General features: G+C 42.1%; 1 protein-coding gene across 2 annotated transcripts in view; it reads right to left on the bottom strand.

The window, feature by feature from the left end:
* Window positions 1-25557, bottom strand: part of LOC124595029 (leukocyte elastase inhibitor-like) — a 217883-nt gene that overhangs the window by 96712 nt on the left and 95614 nt on the right. For both annotated transcript variants that reach the window (XM_047133589.1, XM_047133590.1), the window contains exons 3-4: window positions 22746-22925; window positions 2483-2690 (exon numbers count right to left, since the gene is read on the bottom strand). In XM_047133589.1, coding sequence (XP_046989545.1) covers window positions 2483-2690; window positions 22746-22925 — 388 coding nt within the window. The remainder of the gene's footprint in view (window positions 1-2482; window positions 2691-22745; window positions 22926-25557) is intronic.

Raw genomic sequence — 25557 nt, 5'->3', positions numbered from 1 at the left:
TAAGAACGTTCTGTGGGAACGAAAACAGTCTAGAAGTCACTCAAACAGCAGTCATATCTACAGCCGCCATCTCATTAAGGATATTTGAAGAAATGCATTAAAAGAAGAAGAACAAGATTATACGAGTGGCACTCAAAAGTGCCTTACAGCTCTAGGAGTGGAAGGTAAACTGATAATAAATTATTCTTTTTTAGTTAAGCAGTATTCGTCTACTTTGCTTTTCCAAACAACAGAACGCAGCATGTCATTCTCAATGGAGAGAAGTCTTCCGAAGTAAGAGTGATTTCAGGTGTGCCGCAGGGGAGTGTCGTAGGACCGTTGCTATTCACAATATACATAAATGACCTTGTGGATGACATCGGAAGTTCACTGAGGCTACTTGCGGATGATGCTGTGGTATATCGAGAGGTCGTAACAATGGAAAATTGTACTGAAATGCAGGAGGATCTGCAGCGAATTGACGCATGGTGCAGGGAATGGCAATTGAATCTCAATGTAGACAAGTGTAATGTGCTGCGAATACGTAGAAAGAAAGATCCCATATCATTTAGCTACAATATAGCAGGTCAACAACTGGAAGCAGTTAATTCCATAAATTTTCTGGGAGTACGAATTAGGAGTGATTTAAAATGGAATGATCATATAAAAAAAAATGGCTCTGAGCACTATGGGACTCAACTGCTGAGGTCATAAGTCCCCTAGAACTTAGAACTACTTAAACCTAACTAACCTAAGGACAACACACACATCCATGCCCGAGGCAGGATTCGAACCTGCGACCGTAGCGGTCGCGCGGTTCCAGACTGTAGCGCCAGAACCGCTCGGCCACCAGCGGCCGGCAATGATCATATAAAGTTAATCGTCGGTAAAGCAGATGCCAGACTGAGATTCATTGGAAGAATCCTAAGGAAATGCAATCCGAAAACAAACGAAGTAGGTTACAGTACGCTTGTTGGCCCACTGCTTGAAAACTGCTCAACAGTGTGGGATCCGTACTAGATAGGGTTGATAGAAGGGATAGAGTAGATCCAACGGAGAGCAGCGCGCTTCGGTACAGGATGATTTAGCAATCACGAAAGCGTTACGGAGATGATAGATAAACTCCAGTGGAAGACTCTGCGAGAGAGACGCTCAGTAGCTCGGTATGGGCTTTTGTTGAAGTTTCGAGACCATACCTTCACCGAGGAGTCAAGCAGTATATTGCTCCCTCCAACGTATATCTCGCGAACAGACCATGAGGATAAAGTCAGAGAGATTAGAGCCCACACAGAGGCACACCGACAATCCTACACTGCCAGCTCTCTGAGACTGCAGATGTGTGTGCAAGTTGCGCTTGCGTGAGTGTGTGTGTGTACGTGTTTGTACGGGTGTCTACTGCTGACAAAGACCTTAGTGACCGAAAGCTATGTTTGTGTGAATCTTTTTATTGTGTCTATCGCGGCTCAGCATCTCCGCCATATGGTGAGTAGCAACTTTCCTTCTCTCGTATTGCAAATATAAATTATTAACGTTTCATGTATAAAGAATAAATCTGACTACATTTCTCCTGCCTTCTATTCCTATCACAACAAATAGCATATGTCAGATTACTGCAGGCAGATTACAACTGAAGAAGTCTATTAGCAAAACGTTTGTTGTATGGCCCACTTTCCTTATATTAACTTCGTGAATAGAAGTGTGGAGCCGCGCGGGATTAGCCGAGCGGTCTAGGGTGCTGCAGTCGTAGACTGTCCGGCTGGTCCCGGCGGAGGTTCGAGTCCTCCCTCGGGCATGGGTGTGTGTGTTTGTCCTTAGAATAATTTAGGTTAAGTAGTGCGTAAGCTTAGGGACTGATGACCTTAGCAGTTAAGTCCCATAAGATTTCACACACATTCACACAAGTGTGGACCTCAGACATGTGAGGGAAGTGTTGTGGACACTAAAGGTAGTTAATTAATTTTTCTGTTTTGTTAAGTACAGAGTAGCATCTGAGACAACTTTGTACTGAAATACAGATTTTTATACCTCTTCTGTGACACGTAATCATACATAGCAAGGATGGCCACTGTTTAGCAGCGAAGTTATGTTGAAAATATGATGGCAATATTCGACGTGTATCTGATACATAACGGGATCACATTCGACATCCTGAGTGAACGGAAGAGAATCTAATATAAACATTTTAAAAAATTCCTCTCTTTGATATCCGCATATGGCCAGCTGTACTTTCAGCGGCCTCTGATAATTCATAGACAATTTTTTTGTATATCGTTTCTGTGTTGTGCACTTAGATTTAATTAAGTGTCTTATGAAACGCATAGTAGTGTAGTATATTGTTAAGAGTGTTACAAAACATTATCATAACGTAAATAATGAAATTTGATGTCATTTTCTGGCAAGCAGTAATAAGCTTCTCTCCTGTTTGTACAACAAAAATCCTGAGACAGATTAACAATCTACTGCGCATCACAGGAATTTGAAGTGCCCTGTAATTAATTCTTACCTTTTGGAATCATATCCTTTATCTTTTGGTGTGTCGCTTCTTCCACCCAGCCGTTTATTATTTTTCTGGCCTCGTCTTCATTTGAAAAATCCACTTCTTCCAAACCAGCCATGAAATTGATTGAGGACTGATTGAACTCATCTTTAATATTGAAACCTGGTTTCAGATACACCTTGTTGGCTATGTCAAGTGTTACGTAGCTAGAATCCTACGAGAAAAATAAATCACAAATTGTGAGCTATCAATACGTATAAATCAGTATAAATGTTTCGTTGGAACATTAAGTAAAACACGTATTTCTGAAGTATGAAATCTGGTTTACATTAGACACAAACTTTGATATACACAAAGCAGTTTTGTTTGTAATTCACATTCTGTCTTAACAACAAAAAAGACCTTTTCCATATCTTCATTATTAGTTACAACAATTAAATAACATACTTTTCTCTGTTTCTGTTTTACAGTCCCAAACAAAATTAAATACAAGGAACATAAAAGTTCAGATTACACGGTGTGTCCAGTTCCGTTAGGACTGCTTATGCGAAATTACTGACTGCATTGCTATCTCATTGTGAGTTGCAGTGTTGGAATCCTTGACGTTTCAGAATCAGCCATATAGAAGGTCAAAGTGTTAGCAGCCGTCCTGGCTGCGAACGTAACAAACAGTATGTGTGTGGCACTCGTCTGAAATTAATGACTGTGGAGCAGCGAGGCAACTTCGAGTTTTTTGAGTCCTCCACCGTTTGTGGGCGAGAATTCGTCGAATTCGACACGAATATCGAGATGCAGGTTCCTGGTTGCTCTTCCACGACAATGTCCCAGCCCACAAAGTGAAGGTTGTGCACGAGGCCAGCAGATGGATTACAAGGTTAGATCACGTCCAGTATTCGTCGAATTTTGCCCAAGCCGATTTCTGACTGTTCCCTAAATTGAAGTTTCAAATGAAAGGACACCGTCAAGACGCAATTAAAGAGATGCGAGAAAAGTGCGCTACAGTATAGAATGCAATTCAACAAAAGGACTACAGTGACTGTTTCAAAACACTTTTAAAACGATTTTAGCCATGTGCTGGTTCAGAGGAAATACAGTGATTTTGTGAAAATAATCCAGGACTTACATTTTTCATACCCACAGTCCTAACGGAAATGGTGCACACTGGGTATTAATAGCATTTTACGCAGTGTGATTGATGATTTCAATGATAGATAAGTTACTAAATAGGCTTCGAACTTAAAAATTATTTATAAGATTAAAAGAATAAACGCACATGGGAAAAGTGTAAACGAAAATTCCAGGCGTTGTTTACTTTGGTACAACTCAATTCGTACATTTTATCAATCAGTAACCCAAGCGATGGGTAGATCACATAACTAATGAGGAGGTAATGAATAGAATTGGGGAGAAGAGAAATATGTGGCACAACTTGACTAGAAGAAGGCATCGGTTGGTAGGACATGTTCTGAGGCATCAAGGGACCACCAATTTAGTACTGGAGGGCAGTGTGGAGGGTAAAAATCGTAGAGGGAGACCAAGAGATGAATACACTAAGCAGATTCAGAAGGATGTAGGCTGCAGTAGGTACTGGGAGATGAAAAAGCTTGCACAGGATAGAGTAGCATGGAGAGCTGCATCAAACCAATCTCAGGACTGAAGACCACAACAACACCAAAGCGAGGTAAACTCTTTACAATATTAACAGCGAATAAGCGGCGTTATTTCAGTCCTGTTGCCCATACAATGTGTGTGTTGGGGCTTACGGTGTTGTCCATAACATTGCGAAATTTTAAAATATTTTACAATGGTTTGCAAAAGAAGACAATTCCCCTTCAACGAAACAATCCCTCACAAAACTTGAGATAAACATGTCATAAAAAGTGTAGACTTATTATCCGTCTAACTGTAATGTACAAGATAAACACCAAAACCATTACCTAATGCACAGAAAAGTCATTACAATTCAGTCAGACTAAGGGACAAAGTGGCTTTGGAAATCGCTGCAGCGCAGTGCTCTATTTTCAAGTCGTGATCAAAATGTTAGAACAATCAATGTTCATGAACTACCCTTTCATGGCAAACAGGTTTTGAGATAGCCTTACACTCAGTTTACATGATGAGCCACAACGTTACGACAACCTGCTTAATAACCTGTTGCTCGTCCTCTGAAACGAAATATAGCACAGATTCTTTTTGGAATGGGTCCGAGAAGTCCCTGGTAGATTTCCGGTATGTGGTACAGATATCTACGCCCAGGTCACGTAATTTCCGTAAATTAAGGGCCGGTGCTTTGTGGGCTCGAACCTGCCGCTCGGTAGCGCCGCTGATATATTCCATAGGGATCAGATAAGTTGATTTTGAGAATGTAATCCGTGACTTTTATTTTTCATAACCACAGTCCTAACAGGAATGGTACACACTGTGTGAATTTGGTGGCCGCGACATTAACACGAGGTATGTATCATGCTCTTCAAACAGCAGTAGCGTGATTCTGGCCTTGTGACACAGACAGTTATCGTGCTGGAATATGCCATCAAGCATGAAAGGATGCAAGTGGTACGCTAAACGTACACGTGGTCGTAGGTATTATGATCTATTACTGCCACATTTCTGATGGAAGTCCAGGTGAATGTCCTCCATAGCGTAATATTGCTCCCACCGGCCGCATGCGTGGGAGTGTGTATGTTTCGAGCATCCTTTCGGCTGGGTGACGGAGTACCCAGACGGGACAATCGACCAAGTTGTAACGCAGCAAATTATTATATGTTGTCATCTTGCATTGAAAGTGTAGCTTGCCGCGGAACCGGGAGAAGAGCAGATTTTGTCTCTCACGGTGGCACAGCTGATGCTGGCTACTGGGCCGAGCGAGGCGTCTACTTGTCTTACGCTGCTTGTAATAAGTTACTCATACTCTCCATGAATCAGAATAAGTACTATTAAGTATTAATTGATACTTGTCATACTTGTTGTTGTTGTGGTCTTCAGTCCTGAGACTGGTTTGATGCAGCTCTCCATGCTACTCTATCCTGTGCAAGCTTCTTCATCTCCCAGTACCTACTGCAACCTACATCCTTCTGAATCTGCTTGGTGTATTCATCTCTTGGTCTCCCTCTACGATTTTTACCCTCCACGCTGCCCTTCAATACTAAATTGGTGATCCCTTGATGCCTCAGAACATGTCCTACCAATCGATCCCTTCTTCTAGTCAAGTTGTGCCACAAACTTCTCTTCTCCCCAATGCTATTCAACACCTCCTCATTAGTTATGTGATCTATCCATCTAATCTTCAGCATTCTTCTGTAGCACCACATTTCGAAAGCTTCTATTCTCTTCTTGTCCAAACTATTTATCGTCCATGTTTTACTTCCATACATGGCTACACTCCATACAAATACTTCCAGAAACGACTTCCTAACACTTAAATAAATACTCGATGTTAACAAATTTCTCTTCTTCAGAAACGCTTTCCTTAAGATTGCCAGTCTACATTTTATATCCTCTCTACTTCGACTATCATCAGTTATTTTGCTCCCCAAATAGCAACACTCCTTTACTACTTTGTGTCTCATTTCCTAATCTAATTCCCTCAGCATCACCCGACTTAATTAGACTACATTCCATTATCCTTGTTTTGCTTTTGTTGATGTTCATCTTATATCCTCCCTTCAAGACACCATCCATTCCGTTCAACTCCTCTTCCACGTCCTTTGCTGTCTCTGACAGAATTACAATGTCATCGGCAAACCTCAAAGTTTTTATTTCTGCTCCATGGATTTTAATACCTACTCCGAATTTTTCTTTTGTTTCCTTTACTGCTTGCTCAATATACAGATTGAATAACATCGGGGAGAGGCTACAACCCTGTCTCACTCCCTTCCCAACCACTGCTTCCCTTTCATACCCCTCGACTCTTATAACTGCCATCTGGTTCCTGTACAAATTGTAAATAGCCTTTCGTTCCCTCTATTTTACCCCTGCCACCTTCAGAATTTGAAAGAGAGTATTCCAGTCAACATTGTCAAAAGCTATCACTAAGTCTACAAATGCTAGAAACGTAGGTTTGCCTTTCTTTAATCTAGCTTCTAACGTAAGCCGTAGGGTCAGTATTGCCTCACGTGTTCCAATATTTCTACGGAATCCAAACTGATCTTCCCCAAGGTCGGCTTCTACTAATTTTTCCATTCGTCCGTAAAGAATTCGTGTTAGTTTTTGCAGCCGTGACTTATTAAACTGATAGTTCGGTAATTTTCACATCTGTCAACACCTGCTTTCTTTGGGATTGGGATTATTATATTCTTCTTGAAGTCTGAGGGTATTTCGCCTGTCTCATACATCTTGTTCACCAGATGGTAGAGTTTTGTCAGGACTGGCTCTCCCAAGGCCGTCAGTAGTTCTAATGGAATGTTGTCTACTCCCGGGGCCTTGTTTCGACTCTGGTCTTTCAGTGCTCTGTCGAACTCTTCACGCAGTATCATATCTCCCACTGCATCTTCATCTACATCCTCTTCCATTTCCATAATATTGTCTGCAAGTACATCGCCCTTGTATAGATCCTCTATATACTCCTTCCACCTTTCTGCTTTCCCTTCTTTGCTTAGAACTGGGTTTCCATCTGAGCTCTTGATATTCATACAAGTGGTTCTCTTTTCTTCAAAGGTCTCTTTAATTTTCCTGTAGGCAGTATCTATCTTACCCCTAGTGAGATAAGCCTCTACATCCTTACATTTATCCTCTAGCCATCTTTGCTTAGCCATTCTGCAGTTCCTGTCGATATCATTTTTGAGACGTTTGTATTCCTTTTTGCCTTAGTATACCAAATTCTATGGATAACACAACCACACCGTTAAATTTCAAATCAATAACTTCAGTACTTTCGGAGATATAAATTTTACCTAAAACACATAATACACTACTGGCCATTGAAATTGCTACACCACGAAGATGACGTGCTACAGACGAGAAATTTAACCAGCAGAAAGAAGATGCTTATGCGAACGACTAGCTTTTCAGAGCATTCACACAAGGTTGGCGCCGGTGGCGACACCTACAACGTCCTGACATGAAGAAAGCATCCAACTGATTTCTCATACACGAACAGCACTTGATCGGCGTTGCCTGGTGAAACGGTGTTGTGATGCCTCGTGTAAGGAGGAGGAATGCGTACCATCACGTTTCCGACTGTGATAAAGGTCGGATTGTAGCCTATCGCGATTGCGGTTTATCGTATCGCGACATTGCTGCTCGCATTGGCCGAGATCCAATGACTGTTAGCAGAATATGGAATCGGTGGGTTCAGGAGGTTAATACGGAACGCCGTGCTGGATCTCAACGGCCTCGTTTCACTAGCAGTCGAGATGACAGACATCTTATCCGCATGGCTGTAACGGATCGTGCAGCCACGTCTCCATCGCTGAGTCCGTAGAAGGGGACGTTTGCAAGACAACAACCATCTGCACGAACAGTTCGACGACGTTTGCAGCAGCATGGACTATCAGTTCTGAGACCATGGCTGCTGTTACCCTTGACGCTGCATCACAGACAGGAGCGTCTGCGATGGTGTACTCAACGACGAACCTGGGTGCACGAATAGCAAAACGCCATTTTTTCGGATGAATCCAGGTTCTGTTTACAGCATCATAATGGTCGCATCCGTGTTTGTCGACATCGCGGTGAACGCACATTGGAAGCGTGTATTCGTCGTCGCCATACTGGCGTATCACCCGTCGTGATGGTATGGGGTGCCATTGGTTACACGTCTCGATCACCTCTTGTTCGCACTGACGGCACTTTGAACAGTGGACGTTACATTTCAGATGTGTTACGACCCAGATCTCTCACCAACTGAAAACGTCTGGTGTCCGAGCAACTGGCTCGTCACAATACGCCAGTCACTACTCTTGATAAACTCATGTTGCAGCTACATGGGCAGCTGTACCTGTACAAGCTATCCAAGCTCTGTTTGACTCAATGCCCAGGCGTATCAACGCCTTTATTACGGCCAGAGGTAGTTGTTCTGGGTACTGATTTCTCAGGATCTATGCACCCAAATTGCGTGAAAACGTAATGACATGCCAGTACTAGTATAATATGCTTGTCCAATGAATACCCGTTTATTAACTGCATTTCTTCTTGGTGTAGCAATTTTAATGACCAGTAGTGTAGTTCTAAGTTCTAGGGGACTGATGACCTCAGATGTTAAGTCCCATAGTGCTCAGAGACATTTGAACTTTTATTTTATCTTATTTTTTTTAATTTTTTTTTTACACACCTGACGCTGGCTACTAGGCCGAGCGAGGTGTCTACTTGTCTTAGGCTCCTTGTAATAAGTTACACATACTCTCTATGAATCTGAATAAGTACTATTAAATATTAATTGAACCTTGTCATACTTAGTATACCAAATTCTATGGATAACACAACCACACCTAACTTCAGTACTTTCGGAGATATAAATTTTACCTAAAAACACATAATAAGTGTACTGGCATTGTGAAACGGGGTTAGGGGCTGTAATGTATTCATCTGTAGCATCAATTGAAACTACAATCAAGAGCGCAGGTTCATAAAATTAATAATTATCTGGAATTTTCTCTAGTTTCATTACCACAAATTTCTGACGTAATTAAAAGTGCTTTGGACAATTATTATTTCATCGTGTTCTGGTTGTCTGAGGTAGCTTCATCTTATTATCATCAATTGCGGATCAAAACAACAAGCATAAATCAGTGATATAACAATGAAGAGTTTATTTATTCTTGATGTCATCCCAACAAAACATTATCATCAAATATAGAAATATCAAAAAACTATATAAAAATAAAATGTTAAGTCTTATAGCGGCTGTGTGTTTTGGAGAGACAGAGTGTGAATAGAGGGCCGTAAAATTGGAATGTGATATTGCGTTAAAAATATGTAAATATATGCTTGAGAAAGCTTTTGTGCAATAGGGGAATTTCTGACGTATTGCCGAGTGAGCATTATTTTGTAAAAGGCAGCCAGAAGGGGTTTCAAGTCTCAAATTTATTAGCAGCTTATTTTGTGGACAGGAATCGTATTTTGTTTTCATTAAATTTTATTTAGTTTCGGAATTACGGAATTTTGTAGTTTAAATTTATTGTGGTGATCTGACCGGCTGTCATTAGAAATACCGCGAGTATAGAAGTGCTCCAGACGATCTGATTAGCTGCTTTAACATACTAGCCAATAGGAATTCAGCATTTCCCGCGCGTTCGAGTAGGGCTTTGTGCTGAAGCTCTATGAGTCAAGATAATCGCTCGGGAGCCGTCTTCTGTTAAACACCTATGTTAAACCGCGCTGACCAAATTTGTACCAAAATGAAGAAATTTGTGCGCTTGATCGTTTCTCTGGTCATTGACGAAGAGCGACTGCAGTAGTGAGTATTTCGTGAAAGTTAGGGCCTTGAGAGTGGGTTATTTGAGGAGATATTCGCATGTGAACATTTCATGTCGTACATAAACTCCGTGTGGCGTGTTTCGTGCAGATTACGAGACATTATGGCGAGAATGTCTGTACAAGAAGCCTGCTGAACGACTGAATGTTTTAACTCGCAAGAAGTCGTGGGTCAGTGACTGATTAAGAAGTTTAAAATATTAGGTCGGACTAAATGTATTCTGGCTGCTTTTGGGTGTGAACTTGTTACACAGACAGTGAGTTACATTGCATAATTGATGTCGGGATATTAAATATGGACTTGATTGCCATTTTCCTTGCTTTAAATACGATAAACCAACTAAAAGAAAATTTTTGACCTTTTTTCATACGGTTTGTGCAAGAATCCCGAGCGCTCGGTAGTTTAACTAACTTTCAACGACTACCCATGGACTGCAGTTACGTGGCCCTTGCGTGGTAGGTATTTAGTCGAATTTCCGTCAATACTGCTTTTGTCGGCTAAACCAGTATCTACGATCGCAAAGTGAAGGGGCAGACAACCTGAAGCCTATCCAGGCAGGTGGACAGATTGTTTAATGAATAGTAAGAGACCAACATTCCCTGCCGCAAAGTGCAACAAGAAATGTGAGTCATCCGGTCAGGCGACACGGTATCTATTGATTCACTGCCCAATCTCGACAATCCCTTGCCCCCTGCATCGAATCACTTTCACTATTCCACTCTTGTACAGCGCGATTTGTTCACAGGCATTATTTAGTAAACAAAATGTGGATCATTTACTGGTAACACCGCAGTTCCGAAGCTTAAACTCATTTATCTGTGACGCAATCCGGTAGGTTTTTGTTGCACTCTTCTTTGCAATAAAACAGCGGAGATCACTGCGATTTAACAAAAATCACCCTTTATACGTCAATGTTAAAGTTTTCTAGACTTCGTCACGATGGCGAGAAATTCAGAATTAGAGAAGAGAAACAGAGAGATTACACATCACCAACCCAGTTGTCGGCAGCCCAAGAGAAATCTTTAAAAGAGGAAAAATAAAGGAGTACGGGTTAACAGAAAACACTTGACCAACCTTCGTCTTGCAGATGATACTAAATTGTTCGCCTCCATTGCAGATAAACAAGTAAAATAAGGTGTCAGAGAAATTTTGAAATCATGTAGGAGAGTCAATAAGACTAAAATAAACTATGACCAACAATTCGAAAAGAAAAGAGCACAAATTAACAATGTAGTCGTAGAATCAGGTGGTGAGTTTTTGTACTTGGGGCAGTAGCAAACAATGACAGGATGGACAACAAAAGAAGTAAACAGAAGAGTGAAATGGCCTTGAGTGTTTATGATACACTAAATAGCGTTTCCAAAACGAAGATATCAGCCTTTCTGAAATGAAAAGTATATTATCAGTGAAGAAATTCTTGAATTACCGGAAAGAGCTGCTGATAAAATTTCTTTACTCAACAAACAGTTTCGGTCCACATACGACCGTCAGTTTCATAAAACCATCTGCAAGACACTAGGCGATAAAATCAATGGCGTCAAATAATAAGATCCATAAATTCGACACTTTTGTCAAATACACACACCAAAAACAGTTTTGCCTCACCTCGGTTCCGAGAGTTCAAGAACCTGTACAGAAAATTGGAGTAGATTCCAACATAAATACCATGCCCGCCCTTTTTATGCTCATGAAAACAACACACTGCGTGTTGTACCACCATACAGCGAGACCTTCAGAGGCGGTGGTCCAGATTGCTTTACACACCGGAACCCCAAATACCCAGTAGCACGTCCTCTTGCACTGATGCATACCTGTATTCGTCATGGCATACTATCCACAAGTTCATCAAGGCTATGTTGGTCTTGTTTCTCTCCTTAACGGCGATTCGGCGTAGATCCCTCAGAGTGGTTGGTGGGTCACGTCGTCCATAAACAACCCTTTTCAATCTATCCCATGCATGTTCGATAGGGTTCATGTCTGTAGAACATGCTGGCCACTCTAGTCGAGCGATGTCGTTATCCTGAAGGAGGTCATTCACAAGATGTGCACGATGTAGGCGCGAATTGTCGTCCATGAAGACGAATGCCTCCCCAATTTGTTGCCGATATGGTTGCACTATCCGTCGGAGGATGGTATTCCCGTATCGTACAGCCGTTGCGGCGCCTTCCATGACCACCAGCTGCGTACGTCGGCCCCACATAATGTGTCACCCCAGAACAACAGGGAACCTCCACCTTGCTGCACTTGTTGGACAGTGTGTCTAAGGCGCTCACCCTGGCCGGGTTGCCTCCAAACACGTCTCCGACGATTGTCTGGTTGAAGGCATATGCGACACTCCTCGGTGAAGAGAACGTGATGCCTATCCTGAGCGGTCCATTCGGCATGTTATTGGGCCCATCTGTACCGCGCTGCATGGTGTCGTGGTTGCAAAGACGGACCTCTTTATGGACGTCGGGAGTGAAGTTGCGCATCATGCAGCCTATTGCGCACAGTTTGCGTCGCAACATGATCTCCTGTGGCTGCACGAAAAGCATTATGCAACATGGCGGCGTTGGTGTCAGGGTTCCTCCGAGCCATAAGCCGTAGGTAGCGGTCATCCACTGCAGTAGTAGCCCTTGGGCGGCCTGAGCGAGGCATGTCATCGACAGTTCCTGTCTCTCTGTTTCTCCTCCATGTCCGAAGAACATCGCTTTGGTTCACTCCGAGACGCCTGGCCACTTCCCTTGTTGAGTGCCCTTCCTGGCATTAAGTAAAAATGCGGATGCAGTCGAACCGCGGTATTGACTGTCTAGGCATGGTTGAACTACAGACAACACGAGCCGTGTACCTCCTCCCTGGTGGAATGACTGGAACTGATCGGCTGTCGGAACCCCACCGTCTAATAGTGGTTGTTTACATCTGTGGGCTGGTTTAGTGACATCTCTGAACAATCAGAGGGACTGTGTCTGTGATACAATATCCATAGTCAACGTCTATCTTCAGGAGTTCTGGGAACCGGGGTGATGCAAAACTTTTTTTGATGTGCGTAGTAAAAAATGACATCGTCCATCATAAAATGATGTTTTAAGTGAACCTGATGGTGGTCTATGAATTGAAACGGGTTGCTCAATAACGAAATTTTATCAACAGCTCCTGCTGGTAGATCATAACGTTCTTCAAGTACTTAAAATACATATTAGTGTTTATTAGCAGTTTCGAGACATGACTGTTAGACACGAGATTTTTTAATGTGAAAACTGTTCAGAGAGCGACGCATGTTGTGAATTACTAGAAAAAAAGAAAAAGAAAGACGCAATAGCTAACAAGTTAGGCTGGAAGATGTAATTATGTCCATAGTGAAAATGGATGCTACGCATGATCCAGGGCATCCCTTACAGGACTAAGGGGTGGTGAATGTTGGTGGGCGGACCATGTAACCAGGTGAATGGATGAAAGATGGACCAAGGAAATTCTTTGTTGGATTTTAAGAAATAAAAGATTGAGATGACGATCTGATGGAAGATGGGTAAGTTATATTAGAAAACATGGGTGCATATAGCTGTCTACCGCTGTCGTCGTCGACCCTGTTGTAGTTGCTGTCAAGCCAAAGACTTGATTGATGAAACTCTCCACGCTAGGCATCCTGTGCAAGTCAATTCATTTCGTAGCTGCTTCATCCTACACCCATTTGAAGCAGTTTGTTTGCTGTCGAGCCTTTGTCTCATTCTACAATTGTTTTCCTTTCCCCCCCCCCCCCCCCCCAGGCCCGCCCTCCCCCCAAAGCTCTCTATTAGCAAATTAACTATTAGTTGATGTCTCAGGCCGTATCCTATTAACATACTCTTTCCTTTAGTCAGCTGGATTCAGAATTTTATTTTGTCTCCGATTCGATTGAGGTACCTCTTCATCAGTTATCCTCCCCGATTCGAATGAGTACCTATTCTTCAATTATTCGATCTACTTCTACTTCTGTCCGTCTAAACCTCAACATTCTTCTGCAACAACACATTTGAGAAGATTCTTCCGTGTTCTTTCTGTACTGCTTATCGCAGACGTTTCGTTTCCATATAAGGCTACACTCAGCTACGTAATTTCAGAAAACACTCAAATTTATTATTGCAGTAACCGTTACGAAAACCGTCTTAAGTGTCACGGGAAGGACGTTCATTTATTGATGACCGGCTTTGGACAGTTTGTCCGTTATCAGATCAGCCACAAACGTAAGTCTTGCGTCACACCAGTCGCGTAAGTAGAAAATTGAACCAATAAATGTGATAGTAGATAATGTGGCCTCTACATGTGCTCATCGCTGTCTGTCAGCAATGAGCACGTGTTTAGGCTACGTTCTCTACTGTCAAACGTATTTATTTCACTGACAATTTTCCGTTTATATGACTGTTGTAATGCAAGACTTACATTTATGGCTGATTTGGTAATGGACAAACAGTCCGAAAGCGGTCATCAATAAATAAATGTTTTTTCTTTTTAACTTAAGACGGTTTTCGTAATGGTTATTGCAATCTCTTAACAAGTCGGGAGCCATTCCAACCCCAGCAAGCTGGATATACAGAAACTCTCATTTATATTTTATGTCTAAAGACGGCAATGCAGAAAGAGTTTACACTAAACTTTAATCCAGCAGTGGATGACGAATGCCTGACGATGATCATGGTGACACACAATGCTAACTGAGAGATGTAAGAAAATATTGGAGTGAAATATAGGTCATCGAGCTTTATGCACTGTTCTTACAATCAAAATGCAACTGTAATATTTTCAAAGAACTCTAGAAACTGCTGATCTTTTTAGGCTCTACGGATAATAGTTTGACTTTTTATTAGAAACCTTTTATGGCAACATGATTAAATTTGTTATTACATTGTACCCAGCTACCCTCGTTAATTAAATACTAATCCGTAGTGAGATAGCAGCACTGACTCTTGATAAATGTGCAGAGACTGTTAAAGTAAATTGATGGAATTTGAGTGCTGCATGCTCAGAATTTCCACAGAGGAAATGAAGTTATGGTTAACTTAAGAAAAGTACTCACTGTGGTAAAATGGCTCTGAGCACTAAGGGACTCAACTTCTGAGCTCATCAGTCCCCTAGAACTTAGAACTACTTAAACCTAACTAACCTAAGGACATCTCACACCTCCATGCCCGAGGCAGGATTCGTACCTGCGACCGTAGCGGTCGCGCGGTTCCAGACTGTAGCGCCTAGAACCACTCGGCCACCCCTGCCGGGTCACTGTGGTACCATTTGTTCATAAAGAGCAGTGAACTGTATTAAAGACTGTCATTGTTATTGTTGTCAGACAACTGGCAGCAAATGGTGCCAATAACTCTGAACTGCAATTCGTTAAAAATCGTTGAAAGTCACTATGGCAGCCAAGAGATAAAGAACTGGCAGCTATCAGCAGATACGTGATAAAAGAATACGGTGCGCTGTTGAATGGCATATAATAGCTGAACAGTTGGAAAACGAAAGAATGTTATGTTAGCAGACAGGATATTCTGTTTCTATACAAATAACGAAGGTATAGTAGGATAGCATAATCAGCAGACTACAAGGTTTTACCAGCATACTTCCAACAGGTGCCTAGTTACTCAATGAAACGAGATAAGAAAAAAAACTACGTTATCCTGTTCCCGGAGATCCAGGAACAACGTCAAATTTACAGTGATGACACGTGACAACAAATGCTTCTTCCTCAAAGAGATATTCACCTGTATCTGCAGGTTTCGCCAAACTAACAAGGGGAGGCCGCCAATTGTGAAATTCAGATTCGATTCATACTGCGCATAATAAAAGCTCATGGCCAGAGGTGTAATGTGGCAAAGCACCAAGATGCACTTCTCAGCCGTTGTCGAGAAAATCGACAGTTAAAAGAAACCGTTGCGGTGAAATGCTCTCTACGGTTAATAGTTTTATATACAGCGTCGTGGCGCAGCGGTAAGCGCTCGGGTTTGTAATCGGAAGGTCGGTCGCCGGATCGAATCTCGCGCCATGCAACATTTTTTTTATTATTAGTTTTTTGTAATTCAAATATATATATATATATATATATATATATATAAACTATTAATGAATTGCTTATGCATTTTGGTGGAGGCGGATCGCTCTCCAATTGTACCGCCTCCATTTTTCCGTTTGTTTAACAGGGTGTACCAAAGCTCTCACGTCCGCACTGATTTTCGACGATGTTATAAGTTGCGCTAGGGACCGCATCTACCTTCTTTCGAAGTTAGCAGGCAACTACGCTTTTATGAGGCGGCTCGTTTCGGCCCATTCAACATCTGTCCTTCAAGTGTAACGAGCGAGTAACGGAGCTTATATTTCATACCTGCCACAGCAAATTTGTGTTCGTGGGGTTTCTATTCTAATTCGAACGTTTGACTTACGCTATACGTATTCGTTTCGGAATATCGTTTCTACGTCTTCCGTTAACTATACGTGGTTAACATTTTGACAATTAATAACATTTGTGAAATACAACTTTGTTTGCGGAAAACATAATGATGTTCGAAGTCGCCAGTTTTTCCACGACAAACGACCTTCAACAACTTATTATATGCATAATTCTTGCAACTGATTTCCTGGAATTATATATATATATATATATATATATATATATATATATGTGTGTGTGTGTGTGTGTGTGTGTGTGTGTGCGCGCGTGTGTAGACACATTTGAATAACAAAAAACAAATACTAAAAAAAAAAATTGCATGACGCGAGATTCGATCCGGCGACCTTCGGATTACGAACCCGAGCGCTTACCGCTGCGCCACGAGGCTGGCGATAATTATTAATCGTTGAGAGTATTTCACCGCAACGGTTTATTTTAACTGACGATTTTCTCGACAACGGCTGAGAAGTGCATCTTGGTGCTTTGCCACATTACACCTCTGGCCATGCGCTTTTATCATGCGCAGTATGAATTGAATCTGAATTTCACAATTGGCGGCCTCCCCTTGTAAGAGGGATACCTGCCATGTAAAGATGAATGTAGCTATAAATGTATTTGTGACACGAGACTCCGATAACAGACATGAACTCGGTAGCTGCCTGGATATGAATGATAGGTCAAACAGCACCCTTTTGTGGGTTACGAAAACTGTAGAGACTTTTCTTTTTCGACGCTCTGTCTGTTAGAAACAAGTACAGTATTGCCCATTTCATCCTCATCAAAACTGACGAAGAGCTCTACACAACTGTACACCTAAAAAAGGCCTCATGCGTCAACCGGTTTCCTCTGAAGTGCGGATGCGTCCAGCACACAGGGCCCGCCTCCTCTGCGCTGCAACTAAAAGTGAGAGAGAAAGCCCCAGAGAGAAAGCCCCGCCTTTTCCAAATGATGACTGCATCGCGTGTTAACTTGCTATCAAAACGAGTCAGAACACTGTTGCAGAAGCAACGAAACAAAACACGCCAAATTTAAACGAACGCAAAATCTCCAAGATATTTTTTTTTTCGTTACTTTACTGATTATTCTCCTATTATGAATGTGTACTGCATCCTCCACCGAGGATGACACGGCGGTCGGATGGTCCCGGTGGGCCACTCGTGGCCTGAAGACGGAGTGCTTTTTTACTGTCAGTTCCAGCTTACATTGGCTTTAAACCTTACAATAATACAGGGCTATTACAAATGATTGAAGCGATTTCATAACTTCACTGTAGCTCCATTCATTGACATATGGTCACGACACACTACAGATACGTAGAAAAACTCATAATGTTTTGTTCGGCTGAAGCCGCACTTCAGGTTTCTGCCGCCAGAGCGCTCGAGAGCGCAGTGAGACAAAATGGCGACAGGAGCCGAGAAAGCGTATGTTGTGCTTGAAATGCACTCACATCAGTCAGTCATAACAGTGCAACGACACTTCAGGACGAAGTTCAACAAAGATCCACCAACTGCTAACTCCATTCGGCGATGGTATGCGCAGTTTAAAGCTTCTGGATGCCTCTGTAAGGGGAAATCAACGGGTCGGCCTGCAGTGAGCGAAGAAACGGTTGAACGCGTGCGGGCAAGTTTCACGCGTAGCCCTCGGAAGTCGACGAATAAAGCAAGCAGGGAGCTAAACGTACCACAGCCGACGGTTTGGAAAATCTTACGGAAAAGGCTAAAGCAGAAGCCTTACCGTTTACAATTGCTACAAGCCCTGACACCCGATGACAAAGTCAAACGCTTTGAATTTTCGACGCGGTTGCAACAGCTCATGGAAGAGGATGCGTTCAGTGCGAAACTTGTTTTCAGGGATGAAGCAACATTTTTTCTTAATGGTGAAGTGAACAGACACAATGTGCGAATCTAGGCGGTAGAGAATCCTCACGCATTCGTGCAGCAAATTCGCAATTCACCAAAAGTTAACGTGTTTTGTGCAATCTCACGGTTTAAAGTTTACGGCCCCTTTTTCTTCTGCGAAAAAAAACGTTACAGGACACGTGTATCTGGACATGCTGGAAAATTGGCTCATGCCACAACTGGAGACCGACAGCGCCGACTTCATCTTTCAACAGGATGGTGCTCCACCGCACTTCTATCATGATGTTTGGCATTTCTTAAACAGGAGATTGGAAAACCGATGGATCGGTCGTGGTGGAGATCATGATCAGCAATTCATGTCATGGCCTCCACGCTCTCCCGACTTAACCCCATGCGATTTCTTTCTGTGGGGTTATGTGAAAGATTGTGTTTAAACCTCCTCTACCAAGAAACGTGCCAGAACTGCGAGCTCGCATCAACGATGCTTTCGAACTCATTGATGGGGACAGGCTGTGCCGAGTGTGGGAGGAACTTGATTATCGGCTTGATGTCTGCCGAATCACTAAAGGGGCACATATCGAACATTTGTGAATGCCTAAAAAAACTTTTTGAGTTTTGTATGTGTGTGCAAGGCATTGTGAAAATATCTCAAATAATAAAGCCATTGTAGAGCTGTGAAATCGCTTCAATCATTTGTAATAACCTTGTATTTATAATACTAAGAGAAGGTGAAGCTAATGGTAAACGCAAGGTGGCCCAGGAGGAATGGTCGATATTCACGGATATTACAGGAACGCTCATTCGAAGCAAAAACGTCTAGTGAATATGGGCAATAAAATGCAAACCTTAAGAGCTGCGAACACTTCTTCATCTTCGAGACTGTGGAACAAATCTCTTCTACAACAAGGCCTTTGCTTTCGAAGTTTTGAGAGATGGTAGTACGCACCAAAATAAAAAAAAGTGTCAACTGAATATGGGATCTAAAGTGCATACCTTAAGAGCTATGAAGATTTGTTCATCTCCGCTGCTGTGAAGCTCATCTCATCTACTGAACAAGTGGTTTCTCTTTTCTCTGCACATGCTAACGACCTAATGCTTTCGCTGTGACCGCGCTACTCGTTACAAAGACTACTTTTTTACGTGTTTGCCGTTTGACCAACGTATGTAGTTTCCCACAATACAGTTTTAACGGCCTGCCACTTGCTTCCCCAAAATACAGCCAAATATGAACCTCGGTCGGCGCCTGCTGTATAGCACACGTTGTCGACGTGATACGGTGTGGGTTTCTTCTGATGGAACGAGATTCAGGATGAAGAACAGAAATTAATCAGGAAAGATCTGAATAAAGCAACATAAGTGACGCGGACTGCCTTGTGCTGCGAATAGGAGGATTATACGCCATCAAACCGGAAACTAATCCTCCGAATTTTGAGAGTTTCAAGCTGGTCCCCACCTTTATTCTCAGGAAGACTGCAATCATCATTTGAGGCAAAACGCCTCCAATTATTGGTCTAAAACCGAAATAAACACTTAATTTTATATGATTAGTACAATTCTATATTCATCTTTTTCTGGTCGATGCAAAATCGCTTAGTTTATTGCATGGACTCAGTTCTTTTCTCGCTGATGAAACACGTTCACATTTAAGAATCACACATAACGTGTGAATATTTTATTGTTATTTACTTATGCTGTATATTGACATACAAAGGCACTGTCATTGGTAAAGCGGATAAATATCTGAGCTAGAATTAAACTGCATTTTATCGGTGTGCAGTTAGTTAATTAAAATTTTTCATTTGCGTGACTTGTCACAAATATCGTACCAGGACTGCATATAAAGATTAAAAGAGAATTTTGAAAATGCGATTTAAATATTAAATGCAAATGAAATTTAGAAACTGAGTGCACATTGACAGACACTTAAAGAACATTGTTAACTGCTATTCAGTATTATGCTCTGTGGAGACAACTTGGGAAATAATATCAGAACTAAATTGCTAATTACAAATTAAATATATCACGGTCATGATGTTATAGTGTCTGTAAAAGCAGTGACACACAAGGAAACACAAAGATCAGAGGGCATATAAAGAATCTAAGGTGGATGCAACAGGCGACATGAGAAATGAGCAGACTGGTGACTAAATAGTTGATAAGATTAGGTTCAGTTCCCACTGTGGTTGAATCACTTATTGTTACAGATTCAATGAAATAAATAACTGAAACGAAACTGCAAGCGTGGTTTTAGTACAAGACTGAATGACTAAAAATGCTAAAAACGGCGTTCGAAGGGTTAACACTTGAGGTAATTATATCTAGTTAGCTAAATTTTTGTAATCAGCATTACACTGAGTGACATGGATAACATGGTTTACGGTATCTTGTGAATGGAGAAGGGAAGTATATTTCTTGCCAAGAACAAGTAGGCGTCCTGCAGTAATTGCACACTACGATAACCGCTCAGAATTACTAAGAATGGTTATTAAAAAATCAAGGAACATGCACATAATGTCAGAAATCAGTAATTCTGACAATAGACTTAAGGCTATATGGAATTCAGTGAAATGAGAGTGAGCACAACCAGCCACAGAGCAAGATAACATCAGTATTAATTGAATGAAAGGGTTATAAATGTATTTAACAATCATTTCTTATATATAGTATAAAGCATAGGGAGAAGAGAAAAATTAAAGTAGTATGTTGAAAAAGCAACTCTCATAAAATTCAGTCATATGAATGTATACCAACCTCTTCTGAAATTAGGAAAATTATGAATGCTCTCAAAAGTAAAAGCTCATCGGGTTTTGATGGGGTTTCCAATAAAGTACTAAAGATTTGCTCCCATATAATAAACCCAATCTTATCTGAAATATGTAATGCATCATGAAATATGCTGCTGTTAAACTCCTCTTTAAAAAAGATATCATTGTTCATGTCATTTTCCAAAAATTTTCACAAGGCGATATAGTCTAGAATAGTATCTCACCTAAGCAACAATAATGAAGTTAACAAATCACACTTTGGGTTTCAGAAGGGCTGCTTTACTGAGAATACATGTTCACTCATCATATTTTACAAACATTAAATAATAAAATAGCGCCAGTTGGTATTTTCTGCGGCCTATGTAAGGCATATGACTGCGTGAATCACAGTATTCTCTCCTAGATAAATTGAAGTTTTATCGGATTGATGGCATAGCCAACCAATGGATAATTGGCTATATCTAACCAAAAGAATGCAGAAATTTGTATTTAGTAATTCAACCAATATGCTCTGGGGACGTAATTCAGATTGGGGAGAAATCACATAGGGGGTTCTCCAATGCTCAGTCTTAGCTCCACTATTGGTCCTCAAATATGTAAACAATATTCCATCTAACAAACACTAAGCAGAATTAGCTCTTTTTGCGGATGACATTAGTATTGTAATCAATCCATGCATACATACAGAAATAGAAGAAATGGTAAACAAAGTTCTTAAAAGTAGCATTCACTAGTTTTCTGCTAATTGCCTCACCCTCAAATTAAAAAAAAAAAGAAGAAGAAGCACAAAATAATTCAGTTCTGCACGTCTAGGGACATTACACCAAAGATAAGTATAACATAAAGCGAGGAAATAGTAAATAGGGGGGAAACTCGAAAATTTTAGGTGTCAGCATTGACGAGAATTTAAACTGGAAGAAGCACATTTTGGAACTCGTAAAACACGTTTGCATTTAGAATCATTGCAAATCTTGGATAAAGACAAATTAATAAATTGATATTTTGCATATTTTCATTCAATAATGTTACATCGAATAATTTTCTGGGGTCATTCATCTTTAAGAAAGAAAAATCTTCATTGTGCAAAAATGTGCTGCATGAATAATATGTGGTGCTCATCCAAGTCATATTGTAGACTTCTGTTTAAGAATGTAGACATTCTGACAACTGCATCACAGTATATTTATTCCAGTTTGTTGTAAGTAATCCATTACAGCTCAAAAGGAACAATGATGTAGATAATTACAACACCAGAAGGAAAAATTACATTTAATACTTCATATTAAGGTTCTCTTTATCACAAAAAGGAGTGCATATTGCTGAAAAATAAAACTTTTGATCACTTACCCTGCGACATAAAATATCTGACAGAAAACAAAATAAAATTTGAAAATAAACTGAGAAAGCCTCTCTTCGACAACTCCTTCTATTCCGTAGAATAATTTCTATTACTGTAATGTAAAAAATCTGGTGGGTAGAACTCACAAGATCTGAATATCTTAATTTTCTTTTTAGAAAAAGAACTTATAAATGTTCAGCATGTAGCACATTTACAAATCAATTTGCGATGTGAATGTAAAATGACTCGTTCAACATCATTACCATTTATCGTACAAAATGACCAATGGAACATCAAACAAGTAACCATTCAGACTCGTTAAACACAAGACATTCCACGCCTCTTTGTGATAGACAGCTCATATATAATGTCTATACAACCCGATACATTCGGACGTTATACACGTCACTTCTTCAAATGAGACAACTCTCCCCTTGACTTCTGGCCGTTGAGTTTATTTGACACTGGACTATGTTATTAGATTTTTGTTTCCTGTACACTAACCTTCAAGCGGTGCATCAAGGCGTTGACACCATATTCAGTAAGATTCCTTTCCTCAGGCAGGTGAAGTCCCTTCGCAATCTGCTTGGCTGTATCACCTCTCGCTCCAAGAAATATGAGCGCAAGTATTACGTGTATACTGACAGGCGAGAAAAACAGATTGCCCGAGTCTTGTGCCAATACCTGGAAACAAAGACAGATCTTTCAGGCAATAGCTTGAGTACTTCTAAACATTGAACAAACGACTCTCAAGATATACGTCGGACGCTACTGTAGAGACTGATTGCATGTATGTAGCCCACTAACCTTCCCCCCCCCACCCCCCCCCCCCCCCACCTCTCCACCGTGCTAAAAAAAACCTCTATCCCTTAATCCTCTCTCTTTCTCAGCGTATGTGTGTGTGGACGTGAACCCACATTCACGTCATTCTCAGAATTGAAAAATCGTATTGTGAAAACTGCGTAGCATCTTTCCATCTTCAAATGCACCCTTTGACCTTTCAAGTGATTAACTATCTACGTCTAGATTTCTGCATCAAGCAGACGTAACGGGGAAAAAGAGACTGCAGCGATCCAAACGCACTATGGATAGATTTGTCGCTTCGACACGCCACTAGCCCTTCCTCCAACAACCTTCTCCGTTTTAACGAACTTTACATTTACGACATTATTAAGGTGTAACTCTCCCATATTCCTTGTGGTCAACCGTGGAGCAAGAGAGAGTTACAGTCGCACACGACGTAAATATTGAGAGTCCCAGCTTAAATTTAAATTACACTAAACTACCGTTGCGTGATAACTTTATGCCTTGTTTTCAAAGAGACTAGTGAACACTTCTTTACGAACAGCAACTAAAATTAAGCAGAAGGCCGTCCAGCGTGTTGATCACATGTACACTCCTGGAAATGGAAAAAAGAACACATTGACACCGGTGTGTCAGACCCACCATACTTGCTCCGGACACTGCGAGAGGGCTGTACAAGCAATGATTACACGCACGGCACAGCGGACACACCAGGAACCGCGGTGTTGGCCGTCGAATGGCGCTAGCTGCGCAGCATTTGTGCACCGCCGCCGTCAGTGTCAGCCAGTTTGCCGTGGCATACGGAGCTCCATCGCAGTCTTTAACACTGGTAGCATGCCGCGACAGCGTGGACGTGAACCGTATGTGCAGTTGACGGACTTTGAGCGAGGGGGTATAGTGGGCATGCGGGAGGCCGGGTGGACGTACCGCCGAATTGCTCAACACGTGGGGCGTGAGGTCTCCACAGTACATCGATGTTGTCGCCAGTGGTCGGCGGAAGGTGCACGTGCCCGTCGACCTGGGACCGGACCGCAGCGACGCACGGATGCACGCCAAGACCGTAGGATCCTACGCAGTGCCGTAGGGGACCGCACCGCCACTTCCCAGCAAATTAGGGACACTGTTGCTCCTGGGGTATCGGCGAGGACCATTCGCAACCGTCTCCATGAAGCTGGGCTACGGCCCCGCACACCGTTAGGCCGTCTTCCGCTCACGCCCCAACATCGTGCAGCCCGCCTCCAGTGGTGTCGCGACAGGCGTGAATGGAGGGACGAATGGAGACGTGTCGTCTTCAGCGATGAGAGTCGCTTCTGCCTTGGTGCCAATGATGGTCGTATGCGTGTTTGGCGCCGTGCAGGTGAGCGCCACAATCAGGACTGCATACGACCGAGGCACACAGTGCCAACACCCGGCATCATGGTGTGGGGAGCGATCTCCTACACTGGCCGTACACCACTGGTGATCGTCGAGGGGACACTGAATAGTGCACGGTACATCCAAACCGTCATCGAACCCATCGTTCTACCATTCCTAGACCGGCAAGGGAACTTGCTGTTCCAACAGGACAATGCACGTCCGCATGTATCCCGTGCCACCCAACGTGCTCTAGAAGGTGTAAGTCAACTACCCTGGCCAGCAAGATCTCCGGATCTGTCCCCCTTGAGCATGTTTGGGACTGGATGAAGCGTCGTCTCACGCGGTCTGCACGTCCAGCACGAACGCTGGTCCAACTGAGGCGCCAGGTGGAAATGGCATGGCAAGCCGTTCCACAGGACTACATCCAGCATCTCTACGATCGTCTCCATGGTAGAATAGCAGCCTGCATTGCTGCGAAAGGTGGATATACACTGTACTAGTGCCGACATTGTGCATGCTCTGTTGCCTGTGTCTATGTGCCTGTGGTTCTGTCAGTGTGATCATGTGATGTATCTGACCCCAGGAATGTGTCAATAAAGTTTCCCCTTCCTGGGACAATGAATTCACGGTGTTCTTATTTCAATTTCCAGGAGTGTATTTTACAAAAATATTCAAAGAGCGACACTGATACATCTCTTGGCCTGTTCATAATTATAAGTAGAGTAATCACAAATTAGAAAGAAAAGTAGAAGAAATAAGTGTGTGTAATATATATTTCGGACAGTGAAAGAAGTTTTTGGGACACCTTTTGTCATGAAGGGGAAGAATATAGAGGATGGGTTCCAGATATTTTGCGCATTACAGACTTCAGATTAGTTGGGACATACTAAGAATGTTTTGAAGCATGACTGTGAGATTATAAAGAGTGGAAAAACAACCTGATAATAAAGTCAGCACAGGGTAAGGGGGGGCGAACAGCAACATTTTCCTGATAACTGTATGTCGGAAATGCGTCACTGATGCTATAAAAATGACGGCCAATCTGCGACGAGCGCATGGGAGTGTTTCGGTTAACAAAACGAGTTGTGATGTGCCTAGCAGTACGGTTCTGTCCGACTAAACTGCTGCTGTGTTACGCTGTGGTTGCTGTGCTCCA

Source organism: Schistocerca americana, chromosome 2, assembly GCF_021461395.2.
Source record: "Schistocerca americana isolate TAMUIC-IGC-003095 chromosome 2, iqSchAmer2.1, whole genome shotgun sequence".
NCBI classification, from domain to species: Eukaryota; Metazoa; Arthropoda; class Insecta; order Orthoptera; family Acrididae; genus Schistocerca; species Schistocerca americana.
The sequence above is the reverse complement of the archived record's forward strand: the minus strand, read 5'-3'. Positions and strand labels throughout refer to the sequence as shown.